Source organism: Erpetoichthys calabaricus, chromosome 6, assembly GCF_900747795.2.
Source record: "Erpetoichthys calabaricus chromosome 6, fErpCal1.3, whole genome shotgun sequence".
NCBI classification, from domain to species: Eukaryota; Metazoa; Chordata; class Cladistia; order Polypteriformes; family Polypteridae; genus Erpetoichthys; species Erpetoichthys calabaricus.
In genome coordinates, this window is record NC_041399.2 from 141,182,118 (window position 1) to 141,201,516 (window position 19,399).

The 19,399-nt window shown below is 37.2% G+C and overlaps 1 protein-coding gene across 4 annotated transcripts in view; it reads left to right on the top strand.

The window, feature by feature from the left end:
* Positions 1-2,164: 2,164 nt before the first annotated feature.
* The window catches only part of dspa (desmoplakin a), a 128,802-nt gene continuing 111,567 nt past the window's right edge, over positions 2,165-19,399 (top strand). The window contains exon 1 of one of the 4 annotated variants that reach the window (XM_051929074.1): positions 2,165-2,284. In XM_051929074.1, the coding sequence (XP_051785034.1) occupies positions 2,274-2,284 (11 nt within the window). In that variant the 5' untranslated portion in view covers positions 2,165-2,273. Of the gene's footprint in view, positions 2,285-16,572; positions 17,428-19,399 lie in introns of those variants that run through there. The other 3 variants (XM_028803961.2, XM_028803962.2, XM_028803963.2) reach the window with 3 other exon arrangements.

A 19,399-nucleotide genomic window follows, 5' to 3' on the forward strand; every position in this document is an offset into this window, starting at 1 on the left:
GGAAAGATCTTCTAAAGAGGAAAGACAGAGGTTGGGAGCATTCACTGATACAACATGTTGCTGCACCCACCACACAATGAATTGCCTCATGATCCCAAATTAAGGATCTGTGCACATATGAGAACCGGTGACACCTCAGCACCACACTAGTTTGAATGGAAAGGAACAGTGTGTGGTTTTTTACATTGGCTGGAGTGCTAATCCTGCCACCAACCCCTGAGTTATCTTTGCAAGTTGGAGGATCTGCTTGCAGGGCTGGATACAAGTTAACTTCATACCCAAGACAGACCAAATGTAGGTTAAGGGCCTTGCTCAAGGCTCAGTGGTGTGGAATCACTTCTGGCATTTATGGATTTCAAACCAGCAATCTTATGATTGCCATCACATATCCCTAGCCTCAGAGCCACCACTCCACAATGAACTCCTACAATGAAGAAAATTTCAAACCACTCTCAGTCTATCCAGGCCAGGTCGCCTTAGCAAATTCACCTCCAAGAATAGCATTAGTCAACCATCCGAAAGATGTTGTACAGCTCTGGACTGAAGAAAGAAGACTTTGGCCTCAAAAATGAATATAAAGGGATGCCTCAAGTTTATCAGACAAGAAGAACAGAACTTTTGGAACAGACAGATAAGACAGATAAGAACTTGTTGGTTACAATGACCAGACATCATTTTTTCCTGAAAATCAAAAATCGCCTTTGACTAAATGAACCTTGTATCAGTGGTAGAGCACAGTAATGGAAGGGTTGTGGTTTGGGGCTTCTTTTCTACCTCTGCACCTTTGTCATTATAGAGTCAACCATGAATTTCACAGAATAACAGAGAGTAATTGAGAAGGATTTCAGAAAAACATTGAAGCTGAACCATAAGCAAATCTTTCAGCAAGACAGAGAGACAAACCATTCAAGAAAACTGATAAAAGAATGGCTCAAAAAAAGGAATGGAGATTTATGTAAAACCAAAATCAAAGACAAGATCTTAACCTCACAGAAATGCTGTGGAGGACTTGAAGTGTGTAGTACATGCAAGAAAACTCTCAACATCACAAAGTTTAAGCAGTTATGTAAGGAACAGTGAGCAAAATAATATCTAAGCTGATGTAGAAGACTGAAAGGCAATTACAGGAAATCTCTATAGAATTTATTTCTGCTAAACCAGGAACACAAGATAATGAAGTTAAGGTATACTTGTCTTTTTCCACAGGAGACAATTAAACTTCTGAATTTTTGTTGAATAAATGATTTTAAACAATCATTTTATTTTTTACTTACCTTTATCTATAAATATATTTGAAATGAAGGTCAAATACATTAAAATATGTTGAAGCATATACCTTTTCATGGGGTATACTTCATTTTCACATCACTGTTTGTTACTGTTAAATTATTTTGTCTGTTGTTATGTTTATTGTTATTAATGTTATATATTACATCAGCACATGCCTGAAGTGTTTAAAAGTATGAAGGGAATTAGTACAGTGGGACGAGACTGTTATTTTAAAATGAGTTAATCAAGAACATGGGGACATAGTTGGAAAACTGTTAAAGGTGAATTTGCACAATTTTTTTCTTCACATAGAGAACCATAAATACATGGAATAGGTTACCAAGTAGTGTGGTAGACCGTAGGACATTTGGAACTTTCAAATCTAGACCTGATGTTATTTTGGAAGAATTAAGTGGATATGACTTTCGAGATTTGTTGGGGTGAATGTGCTGTTCTTGTCTAGATTGTTTTAATATTCTAATGTTCTAAAAAAATTATTAGAACTATAAAAGATATTGAATAAATGGCAGGAGCTCAATGCTCATTATACTACCAAGTGATTAACAGTAGTTATAAACTGACAACATCAAAGGACCAATCTGAAATAAAGCACACATCTCATTGAATATGGTACTGCTGTTTCTTGCATCTCATTCTCACTAATGATTCCTAATTTTTCAAATACTTGGTACAATGCAACACTTTGGAGTACTAATGCTCCAGCACTTGTGATTTGGTCAAAAACACTATTTTGCAGACATACGTGAAACTAAAACCATTTTAACAGACTTATTTATCTTGACTTTGCTTTAAGCACTAAGCTGTCATTTTACTGTGAGTTAAAAAAGTAGTCAGTCCTGTTATCCCAGATGCTGAGGCTCTTGCAGCACACCCAGGCGAACACTGAAATTTTGAACTAAAGCAAAAAGAGAAAAAGACTAAATATTTCTACGATAAGCGTTGTCCATTTCTTCACTAAGAAACGGATTGGAAACTGTGAAAACATGAGTAAGCGGTAAGTTTGTGATCACTCACGGATAAAATGCTGCAAGGGCAAAGAATACAAAATGAAATGACAAAACAATAAAAGAAAAAAGCAGCAAACAGGTGTAACTAGAAGTCATGTAATACAGAAGGTGAAATACTACAGTCAGTCTTTCAGGAATAGCTTAGTGCATAAATATTTTGTGTATGAAATTCAAGAGTAAAAATTTTACTTTTTAAAGATTATAATAAATTAATATTTGTAATAATAAGGTTAAGCATTGTTTCCATAAGGTAGAGAGTGAAACTTATGGTTGCCTGGTAGACTGCAAAGCAACACTGAGCACAAAAAAGTTTCTTGCTGCCAAACAGTATGAATAAAATGTAGCTAAATATAAATTATTGCTTCTTAATAAGCACTGTAAGCTAACACTGTTTCTGAATTTTAACATAGTAAATGAAAGGAACAGCTTAAATGGCAACAAGAGAGGATACATTTTTATGCATACAATAGCAAATTACTTGGTAAAAAAATATTATATTTTGCTCTAACTCTACATTAAGAATGTATTGAAACATACAATAATGTAGCATTCACGTCTTGCAGCACTTGTACTTCATTGTTATTTAGTGTACATGTGAAGCAGAGAATGTATGATCTCCAGGAAATAAATTCAGAAAATATACAGTATATACGAAACAGCTTTATCAGCATGGCAATTGTTTTGTTACCAAACAATATGTCGTTTAATTTATTCTTGTGAAGCACATTTCCACCATTTAACTCAGACTATATTATAAATGTAGCACTGTTACCATAAAACACAAAATTAGATAAAATAAAAAACAGAAACATAATGATACAATGATTCTAGATAAAACAGACATAAAAAATGCAAAAAGGGCCTTCTTGGTAATAATGTTATCCCTGATGGTCTGAAGATGTTTTAATTTTTAAACTATAAAGTAGCCTTCACTCTATGCTAGGAACGCACATGATGGACTGTTTTTTACTAGAATGTCTTTTTTCAATTTCAGTATTAAATTGACAGATGCCCTATACTGTCCAATGCCACAGGGTTAGGTTAAAACTCCCCATAATTTCATAAAGGAGATACATAGTTTAAGAAGTGGATGAATGAATGGATGTGTTAAATTGGACAGGTCTTGATTTAAATGTGAACATTTCTGAAAAGCATTGTGTCATATTTCATGATACACAGAGCAGCACTGGCTCAAGTATATGTCTATCACCATATCTCCATCCTTAAAGTGCTCCATCCTCTGTCTGAAGAAGCTGTTTTTTGTGGCCTGGTTGCAGCCACTAAGCCAGTGTTTAGTAAATAATTTTTTCTACACTGGGCTTTCATATGTGTCAATGCATATTCAATTTTAAAGTTCAATAATAATGTTCTGATTACTTATGATGTTATTCACTCAGTAAACTCTGAGTTTGTTTCTAAACTGAATTTCTTTAATTTTTGTTACTGTTAATTTTTTAACTTGACATGCTGACTTGGTTCATCTAGCAGGGTTTCACAATCAGGTCATTGAGAGCCTGGCATGACTTGTGCTGGGTGGCTGAGTGGTTCAGAGCTCTCCACGGTATGTAGCACAAGAGTGGTAATTAGCAAGGTTTGGTTCTGTAGATGTTGGTTACTTCATTCATTTTTGGAAGATAAAAATATTTATATATAGATGTCATCTCTGTAAAACTTTAAAAATTATGTTAATAATTTTAACAAGAAAACACTTTAGTTGCAACATATTTTACTTCATAAACATTACAGAATTTGCATATTTAATATCCTCAATCAAGTATATCTGTTCCTGCACTCCAGAACTAAATTTCCTATGTCAGCTTCCCTGTCATCAGCCTGTTGCCTGGAAAGGCATAGCTTTCTTCTTGCCAAAGTCCCTTTTCATGACAGCAGGTCCAGACTTTTCTGTAGACTATTTTCAGCAATAGGGCATACTCAAAGAGTATAAATTTTATCTTATTACTACAACCCTATTTTGAACAAATTATCAGGGTAGGATTGGCAAACTTTGTTGGCTGAATAGCCTGTTATTGTAAAAAATGTTTTAATGCTCAAAGTGTAGCCCTGTGTCACCTCACGGATCTGACTGAAAAACATGATTCTTTACTTCTTAAATTCTGTTCTGCAGTTGATTTCTGTATATGATTATTTAATAAGAACACATTGTTTATCCTATACACCGTTCTCAAGAACTTTGAGAAATCATCCTGGATGTCAAAATAAAATACTTTAGATGCATTTCAAACTTCAACATACAAACTCCCTCATTTTATGTACATAGCTATTTACAATAGTATTTAAAATTTGTTTGAACATAAGTTGATTTTGCAAAGATGCAAATGCTAGAAAGCATTTGTAAGAAAGCATAAGTGTTAGTTGTTAAGAATGCTACAGAAGGGCATCCCGTTATCACACTGATTGTTGCTGAGCTTGATTTTGAAATCATTTGTAGATTAGTTCAAGATGTCAAAATGGCACCCTATCCATACCAGGATAGTTTCTGGCTGTCTTAGTGACCCTAAATTATACTAAGCAACTCAGAGGACATATGGACTGGGATAAATGTCATGTATCTCAAGCTCAGGACCAGGTTGAAGGTTTTGTGAATACTATCCATTAGTTTAAGACTGTTGTGCTTCATTATTTCGTAGTCAATATTATTTTGTCTGCAGGCCTTTCTAAACATGGGTGTTTTTCTTTAAGTTCAAACATATTATTTGATAGTCTAGGGCAGTGTCTCTCAAGTTCATTCCTGAGGGCTCTGTGGGGTTACAACATTTTCCTTCATAGTAAATTCTTGCTTTTAACTGCACTCCTCTCTTAAATGAATCCACTATTATATCTCAGCTTTCACCTTTACTACAAGGTTTCTAGCACAGTTTATTTGCTTTTAACAAAGTAAAGTATGTTTGATATGTACATATAGGTACATTTGATACCTGACTATTCTTGTTAAGATCTAACTGTTGTATATATTTTGAGATATTTCGGTTATTTAAGCCTTTATTCACTTTCAAGCACTTGTATGAATAATATATAAAAATAGATGCTGAAACTGTTAGCCTTTTTCTGTTCTAGTTTTTGGATACTGCCAATACTGGAATATACTTAAGTGAGAACTCCATATTAAAAATGAAATTTAATTAAAAAAATATACAAACTCTTGAATATTTAATAACATGGTAACAAAAATACACATCATTCTGAAAAATAACTACAGAAAAAGAGCATAAAAAGTGCCGATTTATTACTGTAAATGAAGTGCTCATTAAAAGGAGAAATGAGTCATTAAATATGACATCCAGGACTAACTCTGAGAATCCCTGGCACAGGGAGTTGTGAAGAAAGATGCAAAAGATAAGCTTCACTGATGTCTAAGGGTCTAAGCCAGGCTTCAGTTGAAGGAATAATCTTTCCAAAAATGATTTTTTTGTATATTACTTAACCCATGTAGTTTGAAGTAATGATGGAGAAAAAGAAATTAATCTCATGCTTTCAAAGTGAATGGAGATGACAACATGAGAAAATCTCCTGTTACTGATGTTACATACTCCACAAACCAAGTCATCCAGTTGTATGCTCACAACAACCAAAAGGCAATAATTTTATACTGATAAATATTGGTAAAAACAACAAAAAGGACACCCCTTCACATGGTGTTGTGCTTTTGAATTCAAGATCTGTCTCCTCCTCTTGATTCTTGGTCAAGAGTCCTGTCTTCAATTTTAAAGCTGAAACATTTTTTCTGCTAAAACATTTTTAGATATATTCTTTAAGAAACATTTAGATTACATGGGTTTCCATAGATAATCATTTTTGATAGAGGACCACAATTTGTTTATGGTTCAATTTATGTTCAAAAATTGGAATTAAACTCAATGTTTAATCTGGGCATCACCTCGTAACTAGTGGTCAATCTGAGTATGTCAATCAGGACCTACAGTAGAAAGATTCCTAATGCACACAGTAAATTCTTTCCAATCTAACTGGACCAATTTATTGCCTTTTTTAGGACTTTCTAAAACCATGTTGTAAGATGTCCTTTTTGAAAGTATGTATGTGTTAAAGCCATCCCTTTCTCCTTTTAAGATCATCTATGAACTCAGTATTCCCTGACTTGTCTAACTATTTAACTATCTTTCGGAATAACAGGAAGCAAATTGGGGAACACCTATTAGAGGCAGGAACCCCTACAAAGGATTTCAGTCATAAAAAAGCAAATTGCTTTGGACTATAAAACTGAGCAAAAGGTTGCTGCTCACAACTTGATACTTCCATGTAAAAGTGCCATCTCACAAATCTGCTCCACATAATATTTCTTCTTAAACTATTACCCATAAGCGTTGCCCATTTATTTATAAATTGGCTCTATGTAGTCATGGTAAGGCTTAAATATGTCCCAGGTGTCTGGTCTAAAACCAGTATATACAGTAAGGCTGTTTTACTTCTAATATGCCTTCACCTTCTTGAGCTATTGAAATCAATGCCAAACAAGAAAGCAAATCCCAACAAATTTTAGGTTCACTGTTTGGGGCTTACTTTCCAGCAAAGGCCAAAAACCTGAAGAGAGGACTTGGGGGACTCTTCTGGTTTTATAACAGTCGCAGCCATACTCTTTATGATTTCTGGAGTGGTTTCTCTCATTTGATTGTTTTGTTGGCCTGATTATGGCTTCACTCATTCTTCTGTATCCTTTTTGTTGGATTCAAGAAACATTAGCAAAGCCTTCTTAAAAAGACCAATCTTTGTTAGGAACTGTTGTCTAATGGTGACAACCTGCTTTATTATTTTCTGACTTTGACTTTTCCTTTGTTTTTGATGAACAATAATTTTACTTTGACAATGACTTCTGTATGCTTTTCACTGTAATTTTTTTGCCTCCTCTAATCATTTTTCATTTAGAATAGCTCTCATTCATTAACATCACAATCGTATTCACAACAGTCTTTCTGTCTCTTTTATAGATAGATAGATACTTTTATGCTATTGTTCCTCACTATTTTGTGATTTACATCTATTCCATTAACTTAATAGTGATACAAATTAACTTAACTGGCCAAAAATAACCAGGGTTTGATGTTCTTCCCTTTTATTAATTGGTCCAATGTTGGCTGGCTTTTAGTCCTACAGAAATTGCCTGGTTTATACAGACATCCTAAATTCACTGTTTTTTGATTGACTTAATGATTACATTCAAGTTAGTCAAATTGAGTCACTGTTTTTATTCAAGTGATGTTGAGTCATAGTTCAGAAGGCTTGAGCAAAACATGCTTTCAATTTCACCACTTTCTGTAATTAATCTAATTATGATAATAAATGATTATACCAACATCTAAGCTAGTACTTTCTCAGAGAAAGCAATTCTTAATAAGAAGTAAGAGCAACTGGTATATAAAATAATTGTTTTACTTTGAAGTAATTTGCAAATATACTATCAATTTTCCACATTCCACCTTAATAAAATAATAAGTGTCTATGTGTATGTCTGTGTGTCTGTCCTGTTACTATGTCTCTGTCATTCCAAAAGATGGTGCATCTCAAATATTTTTATAAAAAGCATTGCATTTTCCATTCCAGTGGATGGCATATCACAAGCATTAACACTGCTTTTACAAATCCCATACCAAATGGCAAATAACAGAGACATATGCATATATGCATTGTATGGTGCGCTGCAAACGTTAATGCTGAGGTCTACTTGATTACTTAGATTTCAACCCATCTTAGACAAGTAGCACAGCTACTTTCCTTATAAGTGCACTGTGCCTAATGCAAACAGTATTTAAAGAAAATAAATTTTGACAGCCTATGTCACTTCAGAGTATCGATCCATCCGTTTACTAAACCATGCCATGCTTATCATGCACAGGGTTGCTGTAGCATATCCCAGCGAGTGTAGTGTGCAAGGCAGGAACAATCCCTGGACAGGGCTCCACTTCATTACAGGATGAACACACTTGCACACAAACACACACTAGGAACAATTTAGCACTGTCAATCCACCTAACCTTCATGTCTTTGAACTTTAGGAGGAAACTGGGGCACCTGGACACAGGAAGAATACATAAACTCTATACAGAGAGGACCTAGGATGTGAACTTCAACCTCTTTGTTGCAAAGCAGCTGCACTACCACTGTACCACATTGATGCCTACTTCAGATATGTAGTTACATAAACACCTCTCATTTTTAAAATAATTTCTTTACATAATTTTGCATTTCTATTAACTAATTAAATATTTCAGTAAACCTCATCATTTAGAATGCATTTTACCTGCAGAAAATTAAGCTTTGTGTTGGACTATCACCGCCCCCCCCATGACTATTAAAGACCTGCTCAACAAGGTAACTGGATGAAAGCACTTCTGGTATTCTCACTACCACTTTGAACAATGAGGGAGAATTACTTAGACTGTTCTGATCATTTTGAGCACCATAACTTTCAGCAATTTTTTTTTTGCTTTTTATGGTACGATACAAACAGCTCTGATTCACTGCTCCCCTCATGTGGGTCCTGTATCTTAATTTTACAATGACCATCTCTAGTAAACAATAGTATATAGAAATACTGACGCAGTTATAAAAGATAGAGAGCATAAAATAAAACAATACTTGTATGTATAAACAGATGAAAAACACTGATAAAATGTCCACATAATAAAGTAATTATTCATATTAAGCAGTAAAGATGTAGATAGACAAGGTTTGCTGTTATTTATGTATTTTCTTTCCATTAATGACAGCCACACACAGAGGGCTTGGACATGGAAAGAGTAGTAGACACATTTGCTAAAGCGCATAGTAACAAAAAAATTATCATGTCATAATTGTATAATATTCTGAAATAATGCAGCTATGAAATTGTGTAAAGTGCAGGGAAAGTGTGTGTGAAAGAAAATGGTGTTCATTCTGTAGAATCATACATTGAATGGTGTTCCATGCTCATTCTGCATTAAAGTCAAAATTCAGGCAGCTGAAAATGAAAAGTGTTCGTGCATAGCATTTAATGTGCTATCACATGAACTTTTTCTGGTATGTTTGGTATTTCATGTAACCACACAGGAATTGTTTTATTTGCTCTTTTGTCTTGTTAAAATGTTTTACAAGAGGAAAATAAAGTATATGTACAGTAAAGGGGATGTAGTATCTTTTCTGATAATCTGACTTAATTAGCAATCATAGACAAATATTTTTGCCAAGGCTGTTAATATTAAAATGCCTCTGGCGCTACACACAAATTTCTAGTGAAATACAAAAACACGGAAATAAAGTAGGCATAATTTCTGTCCAGGATTAAAATATAATAAATGCAGTCTCTTAAAATGTTCATTATCCCCTTTAGAGCCATTGCCCACCAAAGGATCTATGCATGTTGATCACTGCAATATACCTAACAATGAAAAAATGTAATGACATGCCAACTGTAGATTTTACCATATCCCTTTGGCAGTGTTTACCTTGTGTATTTTTTGCTTTTTAGTAGGCAAAATTTTCTCATCTCCCATGAAACAAATCAAAGTTGCCATGCTAAAATGAAACAGTATGAGGGCTGTGAATGTGAGATCTCCATGCTGGCGTTAAGATAATGAGTTAAAGATATAATGCAATCTTAACCATGACATCACTCAGATTACGTTAAGCTTCTTGTTTTAACCATCAAAATATTACCTAATTCTAGCATCTCAGGTAGCATACTGTAACATCTCAGCCTTTCAAAAAAAATGTAAAAACCACGAGCAGAAGGGAACTGCAACGTTGGCCACAACAAAGCACTTAGGGAATAGAACATAGCTGTACTTGCTGTATACTGAATGATAAAGCACATATTGGGCTCTTCTCTGCAGTATTCCCTTGTGTGGCATGGTGGCTGGATCGACAGTTCACAGAGATGGGAAAACAAGTAGACTGTGCGTTGCACTCATACCCCAGTGGGTTATGCAAATCAGCACAGGACAGCATGGACAGGGGTTAAGGAGGGGCAAAGTGAAACATAACACTATGTAACACAATTTTTGTTCCTGGCTTCCAAGAGTTATATTTCAACTGCTTATGTCTAAAGCCTATGGAAAAACGACTACATTCAGCACAAACTTTGATTTTATGACCACAGCACAGAAAATTTCGTATTTATAGTGACAAAACAAGGGAATTTTTATCTTTTCGTTCATGCGGTCTGATAAAGAACAACACTTGCATGGTAAATAGACAAAGACAGTCAAAACCACTCAAAAAGGTTCAGAAATGAGTAGGTGTTCTAGATTTGCGACTGTACTGCAAATTGCTTTCTCGAAGAAGCCCCCATCATGTTTTCGTTATACTGTCCTTGGTAACGACGTTCAAAGTCCAGTATATCCTGATGAAAGCGCTCGCCTTGTTCCTCTGAGTAAACTCCCATGTTCTCCTTGAATTTGTCAAGATGAGCGTCAAGGATATGGACTTTGAGAGACATTCTGCATCCCATTTTGGCGTAATTCTTTATGAGAGTCTGAACCAACTGCACATAGTTTTCAGCCTTGTGATTACCCAGGAAGCCATGAACCACTGCAACGAAACTGTTCCAAGCCGTTTTCTCCGTCCTGTTCAGCAGCTTGGCGAATTCGTCACATTCTATGATCTTCTTGATCTGCAATCCGACGAAGATACCAGCCTTGACCTTTGCCTCGGACAGCTTTGGAAGGAGATCTTGGAGGTACTTGAAAGCTGCTGACTCCTTGTCAAGAGCCGTGACAAATTGCTTGATGAGGCCTAACTTGATGTGCAGTGGTGGCATCAGCACCTTCTGAGGTTCTATCAGCGGCTCCCACTTGACGTTGCTCTTCCCCACAGAGAACTCGGTCCGCTGTGCCAGTCCTTTCTGTGATAGTGCGCCTTAGTGTCACGGCTGTCCCAGAGGCAAAGGAAACAAGGAAATTTCGTGAAACCGCCTTGAAGGCCCATCAGGAATGACACCATTTTGAAGTCTCCGATGACCTCCCATCCATAGTCGTCATACTTCAAGGCACTCAGCAACATCTTGACACTGGTGTAGTCCTCTTTGAGATGCACAGTGTGAGCCATAGGGAGAGTCGGGTACTTGTTTCCGTTGTGAAGCAGCACGGCTTTGAGGTTCCGGGATGAACTGTCTATGAATAGGCGCCATTCACTCGGGTTACAGGTGATACCTATAGCCTCGAATAGACCGGCCACATTGTTGCAGAAGCACAGCCCATCTTGCCGACTGAAGAAGTTGGAAAATGTTTGGTGATGCTTTCTCTGATTTGTGACTTGCACGCTTTCATCCAACAAGTTCCACTGCTTGAGCCTGGATGTCAGAAGCTCAGCATTGGACTTGGTAAAACCAAGGTCTGTGATCAGATCATTGACGTCTTTCTGGTTAGGGAAGTATGGCTTTCTCTCCTCAGCCGCATCTGTGAAACCGCAACCTGAATCTGCAATATCTTCCTCGCTGTCCGACTTGCTGCTGTCTCCTGAAGATGGCTGATCCCTCTTCGGAGGAGTGGGAACGGGCAGCTCGGGGCAGTGTGGTACTGGGGCAATGGAAGAAGGAATGTCTGGATAAACGATTTGAGGCGCATTCTTGCCAGTGCGATGTTTGGTAGGATCCACCATGCAGAAGTAGCAGTTGCTTGAGTGGTCAGTCGGTTGCCGCCAAATTCGCGGGATAGCAAACTTCATGGCTCTCTTTTCTCCCCTGTACCAACCTTCAAGAGTTTTCTTGCAATATTCGCATGTGAAATGAGGTGCCCAGGGCTTGTCTTGATCCCCGACAGGCATGCCGAAGTATGCATTGTATGCCTTGCACATCTTACAACATGCTTTCACGGAATACTTGTCTTTATAAATTGTCCACAGACATAGCAAAATGCATCTGCTGGGTGCAAGCAAGCTCTTGATGCCATCTAAATCAAATCAAAAAAATAACATAAACCGAATTGTTGGTTCGAGTCACTTGTGCTTCTATACTTGTATGACTGCTATTGGACAGTCCGAGAACGTTCTAGACAGTTCTAAAAATTACTTGAAAGTTCTAGATAATTCTGGAAAATTCTAGAAACTTCTGGACAATTCTAACAGTTCAAGAATATTCTAGAAGACTACTCAGTATTGAATGCGAATCGAGAATTTTCTCGAAAACAGACAAATTTCAAAATATCATTGTCCTGATCACGAAAGCAAAGTTTTTGTGGAACAGCAGCTATTTTCTATTTTTTTTAGGCATAACGGGTTAGGAAAACACACTTTGTACCCAGGAACAAAATAAAAATAAAAATTTGTTACATAGTGATCAGTGGAGTTGATATGTTGCTGAGGAGACAGGCAAAGTTATACATTAGTTGAAACAATGAGACATCACAATATTTAGGGTCATCTTTAGAGCAAACATCCCTTTCTTTAGGAATCTTGAAATGACAAAGCTTAAAGATGTTGTTGATGTGTTGGTGAAGTCTGACCCTCTGATCTTGCAGAAGACCATTTCATTCTTTCTAGTGTAGTCTGCAGTAAATTGAAAATATTCTGAATTGATAAACCCTATCGCTGATCCCTCCATTGCTGTTGTCCTCCAATATGCTGATTATTCCTAATGATATATGTAGGTATGGAGCAATTACTGTGGATCATTTTAATGAAAAGAAAATTAAAAGAATGCAAAATAATAATTAGAGTTCTATAATGTGAGAATTTATGAGTCATTTATCTGTTAGACTCAAGTTGAAAGTCATTAACAAGCAAGTCCAAGTCAAGTTGAGACATTTTTTAAATATTGTTAAGCAAATCTCTAAAATTAAGACATGTGACTTGAGTTGCCCATCTCTTTTTTAAGTCCAGGAAAGAAATCATAGGATGATATATTAGCAACCCAGCATTCTATATTGTCTGGCCATCACCAGGAAACATGACACTTCCTGTTCTCTGACTAGCACCACCATTTAAGAGAACACATCATATACAATTATTGCTTAAAATTTAATTTTTCTCCACTGTTGCATTTTGGCATCCTTTTTACAATTGTAGATCTCTGTTGTTTATAATCTGTCAGGTAGATTAATCACCAAAAATTCTAGCCTACTGCTTCTTATTGAAAGATTGTAGTTAACCATATATGAACTGGCCCAACTCTTTGAAGAAACCTTTTTAGTTTTTTCAACATTGTGGTGTTTTGGTGCTTGTTTAGGAGTTAGTTATTGAAGGTGCTGTTACTGGCACTGACTGTGTAATTTTTAGATTGCAAGTTTATGTGATCTTATTGTTGTTCAAAATCTCAGCTATAAATGTGTAGTTTAGTGATAGGGCCTATTTTACATTAACATGTTGTCTTCTACATAGGTTCTACTTGTTGCTGGCAAAAAAAGAAAGATTTTGTAAATTTATTTTTTTTATGTGCCTGCTAGTTGCAACAATTTCCACTGTATCTGGTAGTTCGTTGTTTGGATTCCTTGCACTACTGTACTTGTAAACTTGCATTGCATGTGTCACAGTGAATATTATTAATACTGAAGCACAGCTTTGATATACTGCACAATAAAATTTGTTTGCTTGTTATAGATGAACCTCAAAAGTCATGACATAGATCAAAATTTACATTGAATTGATCTGAACTTCTGCAATGTGGAAGCACATTGGTTGCCTTGGCAGCTTCTCACATCCACACTCTTGGGTTTAAATTCTGGCCCGCTCACTGTCTGTGGAATTTGCATATGAGACTTCTATAGATGCTTTGAATTCTGTATAGAACCTCAATTCCACTGAAGTTGGGATGTTGTGTAAAACGTAAATAAAAACAGAATACAATGATTTGCAAATCTTTTTCAACCTATATTCAATTGAATACACTACAAAGACAAGATATCGAATGTTCAAACTGATAAACTTTATTGTTGTTTTGCAAATCTTCACTCATTTTGAATTTGATGCCTGCAACACATTCCAAAAAAGCTGGGACAGGGGCAGCAAAAGACTAGGAAAGTTTAGGAATGTTCAAAAAACGCCTGTTTTGAACATTCCACAGGTGAACAGGTTAATTGGAAACAGGTGTTTGTCATGATTGGGTATAAAAGGAGCATCCCCAAAAGGCTCAGTAATTCACAAGTAAAGATGGGGCGAGGTTCACCACTTTGTGAACAACTGCGTGGGCAAATAGTCCAGCAGTTTAAGAACAACATTTCTCAATGTACAATTGCAAGGAATCTAGGGATTTCATCATCTTCTGTCCATAATATCATCAAAAGATTCAGAGAATCTGGAGAAATCTCTGCACGTAAGCGGCAAGGGCGAATACCAATACTGGATGCCCGTGACCTTCGATTCCTCTGGCGGCACTGCATTAAAAACCGACATCATTCTGTAAAGGATATTACCACGTGGGCTCAGGAATACTTCAGAAAACCATTGTCAGTTAACACAGTTTGTTGCTACATCTACAAATGCAAGTTAAAACTCTACCATGCAAAGCGAAAGCCATATATCAACAACACCCAGAAATGCCGCCGGCTTCTCATGGCCCGAGCTCATCTGAGATGGACTGACGCAAAGTGGAAAAGTGTGCTGTGGTCTGACGAGTCCACATTTCAAATTGTTTTTGGAAATCATGGACGTCGTGTCTTCCGGGCCAAAGAGGAAAAGGACCATCCAGATTGTTATCAGCGCAAAGTTCAAAAGCCAGCATCTGTGATGGTATGGGGGTGTGTTAGTGCCCATGGCATGGGTAACTTGCACATCTGTGAAGGCACCATTAATACTGAAAGGTACATACAGGTTTTGGAGCAACATATGCTGCCATCCAAGCAACATCTTTTTTCAGGGACATCCCTGCTTATTTCAGCAGGACAATGCAAAGCCACATTCTGCATGTGTTACAACAGTGTGGCTTCATAGTAAAAGAGTGCGGGTACTAGACTGGCCTGCCTGCAGTCCAGACCTGTCTCCCATTGAAAATGTGTGGCGCATTATGAAGCTCAAAATACGACAATGGAGACCCCGGACTGTTGAGCAACTGAAGTTGTACATCAAGCAAGAATGGGAAAGAATTCCACCTACACAGCTTCAACAATTAGTGTCCTCAGTTCCCAAATGCTTATTGAGTGTTGTTAAAAGGAAAGATGATATAACACAGTGGTAAACATGCCCCTGTCCCAGCTTTTTTGGAATGTGTTGCAGGCATCAAATTCAAAATGAGTGAAGATTTGCAAAACAACAATAAAGTTTATCAGTTTGAACATTCAATATCTTGTCTTTGTAGTGTATTCAATTGAATATAGGTTGAAAAGGATTTGCAAATCATTGTATTCTGTTTTTATTTATGTTTTACACAGCGTTCCAACTTCATTGGAATTGGGGTTGTACATGCAAAAGTTGTAGATAACTGGTTGTTTGAGAAATCTGCATTAGCTCTAAGTGTATTATGATGAAACTGGCTCCAGACTAGTGCCTGATCGTCCTGGAATATGCCTTTGGCTCACTGTGGCTATACAATGAAATAATTTATTTTTCAGAATGGATGAAAGATCTAGTCACTGTTTCCCGTGAAAGATAAAGTTTTAGTGTCTGTCATACCTCACAACAATAAAAAACAGAGTGCAAACTACTACATAAGTTGAAGACCTACAACTATACATATTATAAAAGATACACTTTGTGCATATAATGTCATATGCATCTGTGTGTACTGCATCAATTGATTTATGTATTTTACAAACTACTCCCTTACAACTGATACCATTCCATCCCTGATAAAATATGATAAAGCAAATTAAATATGAACTACATTAATTATGAAGTATGCTTTTAACTTTTTATGTTTTTAGTGAGTCAAAGTTCCTCTCTATCCAGTTCAATTGCAGATAAAACCTCCATCTTGCACTCACTTGTAACAACAGTGAGCCCAAGAAGGACTTTCCACATGAAAAATTAAACTCTCAATTGACAGCCAATTCCCGAATGCCAGTAAGTAAGGATTTCAGTTAAAACTTGTTCTTTGCACGTCCATAATACTTAACAAACTTTTTTAAAGTTTTCCATGCTCCTTATATTTAACATAAATGCTTTTCAATTTTACGAAATCACACACCCTATTTTTCTCCCCCATTTTTTGATAATCCCATATTATGCAATGAATTACAGCTTTGTAAACTCTTGTTCCTTTAGGGTAAGTCTTCGGCAATCCTGAATTGTAATGTGTGGACTGGAAAATGAATGGGAAGATTTCATGCCATCGTGCCACCCATGCTTTTACTTTTCTGGATCTCCTTTATCCACTACAGGAAACTAGGAAGTTGCTGACTATACCAGCAGTAACTGGCAAGACAGTCAGTCACCTATCAGACACTTTTAAATGTAACAGGAACAGAAAATGCTGATAAACATCGGGTAGATAACAGGAATGAACCAACATAAGCATTTTGTAGTGTTGGTGACATGTATTGGAAAGGTAGAATATGGTTGCTGAACAGAGGGAAACAAGAGGCATACAGAATCAGGGCTTGATATCCAAAGAAAGAAAGAAAGAAAGAAAGAAAGAAAGAAAGAAAGAAAGAAAGAGATTCGCATTGTTTTACCGGATCTTTGATACGCCTCATGCATAAATAAAAGAATGGGAGCAATATAAGGTAGCCCGCACATACCCTTCCAAAAACACCCACCCTCCTCCCACCTCTTTCAACTCCTCCTCACAAAAGACAATAAAGGTGTGACTGAAGCTTGACTGGGCGTGTGTCAAAACTGCAAGGTGTGGCTTGTTTGGACTGCCAAGGGGGGATTCTTGTCTGACGACGATTGACACCAGTCAGCGCGTGCAGAACGACCGAGAAAGGTGCATCTGCCCCCTGACGTTTCGTTTGTGTGTGCTGGTGTTTTTAGTTTGTTTTCCGAGAGATTTTTATAGCCGGATTTTTCATTCTGAGAGTTTCTTGCATGGGGAGATCAATATGAGTGGAATGGGCTCAATGAACAGGATCAATACTATTGGAGAAAGGTCTAACTCCAGGCAGGACCTTACCTCTTACAGCTATACCCAGAGGAGTGAAGGCTATGGCGGCGGCGCTGGCAATGGATACAACACCGAGATGCTGAAGTACAGTCGCAGTATGAGCGGAGGAGGTGGCGGTGGCGGTGCCAACTATACGACGTATATGACAAGGTAGGAGAAAGAAAGCAAAAAACACACATACTTCCATTAGGTTATTGCAGCAGATTCGATTCAATATTTTTTTTTTTGCATTCCCGGTCACAAGCGTGCCCTCTGCTGTACTTAGCTCAACTGCGGGCGAAACTTACTGCCCCGCGCACACTTCTGCGCAAAACATATTTTTCTCCAGGTGAGAGACTGTTTTAAAAGTATTCAGAATAAGTATTTATACCTTCAACACACACATATTAAAAAGTAAAGAAGCTGCACCTCTCTGTCAAAAGGAAGAGCTTATTAGTGACACAAAATGGGCGCTGCGTTTCGCGTGTCAGCGAACTGGGACTCACCTGGACGAAGCTGCGAGCGGGCGCGGCCGCGGTGCGACACTTATTAAACAAAACAAGAACCAAAAACATTTCAGGGAAAAGTGATATTTAAACTAATTGCACATATACAAGATGCACACGATGCAAAGTTTACAGTATAATGATGTATAATTGTTTTTTTCCTTCAGGGAAATGAATGTATTACCATTTAAATAGAGAAACATTCTTGTACTTAATGTAAAAAATACTTATGCAATTTCAGAAGCAATGTATTTTTTATATATTTTTAAAAATATTACTGCATTTATGGCAGCATAGCACCCTAATGCTTGAAACCTTCAACCAAATACTTACTCGCAGTATTTATTTGATTAATTGTATTTAATAGGATTAAAAATAAAGATAAATCTGATGTTGGACATAGTTTAAGCCGTTATACTTCGGCCTGATTCTATTACCTCTTGGTAGCACTGTGCCACCCTCTTTCATGGAATGCCATCCAGTCTAAAGTTGGTTGTTGGAATGACTGCTGTTAAGTTATTATGTATTAGGAACAGAAAGAGAAACAGAAAAAAATAGCTGACGGGTAAATCAGCATATTCATGGGAGCTACTGACTTCCATTCTCCTTTTTAAAGTTCAGAATAGAATAAAGGCAAATTGGTCTGATGCATCATGTATCCATCCAGCCACCCATTTTCCAACCTGCTATATCCTAACTACAGGGTCACGGGGGTCTGCTGGAGCCAATCCCAGCCAACACAGGGCGCAAGGCAGGAAATAAACCCTGGGAAGGGTGCCAGCCCACTGCAGGGTGCAAATACACACACTAAGGACACACTAGGGACAATTTAGAATCGCCAATGCACCTAACCTGCATGTCTTTGGACTGTGGGAGGAAACCGGAGCACCCAGAGGAAACCCACGCAGACACGGGGAGAACATGCAAACTCCACACAGAGAGGACCCGGGAAGCAAACCCGGGTCTCCTAACTGCAAGGCAGCAGCACTACCCACTGCACCACAGTGCCACCCATGCATCATTTAATCTATCTATTATCATCAAGCTATATTGTTGCAGAGGGGTGAGGAGATCTGTCATCCTGGTCAGTCAGTGCTACTTCTTTTTGCTTCAGGCAATATCCTCCTTCAGGCCTTTCTGTACCAGATCCCTCCTGATGATTTCTGATCATCTAATTTTATGTCTTCCTCTGCTTCTCCTGCTGGTGAAGCCCATCTTCATCATTGTCTGAATATAGTGCTTACTCCTGGCCATACCATCAAACCACCTTAACCTTATGTTTTGCCCTTTATCATTGATGTTGACTATTCCCCATCTTATTCTGATGTCACTGCTAATTTTCCTGTCTCCCAGGCTCACTCCAGCAATCAATCATAACATTTTAATTTACATTTTCTTCAAGAGACCCCTTTCTCCATTTCTCATTGCCATTGTTTCTAAACCATATAGCAAAACTGCACTTATTGTACACTTGTAAACTTTACTTTTTAGGTACTGTGGTATCTTTTTATCATAAATTATTTGGGTGATTTCTTCCCAAATTTTCCATGCCACTTTAATTAATTCCTCTATTTTTCTTCCAATCTACAATGTTGCTTTAGTTGGTTTCCTCTTCCCTTAGTGATCTTAATTTTTAT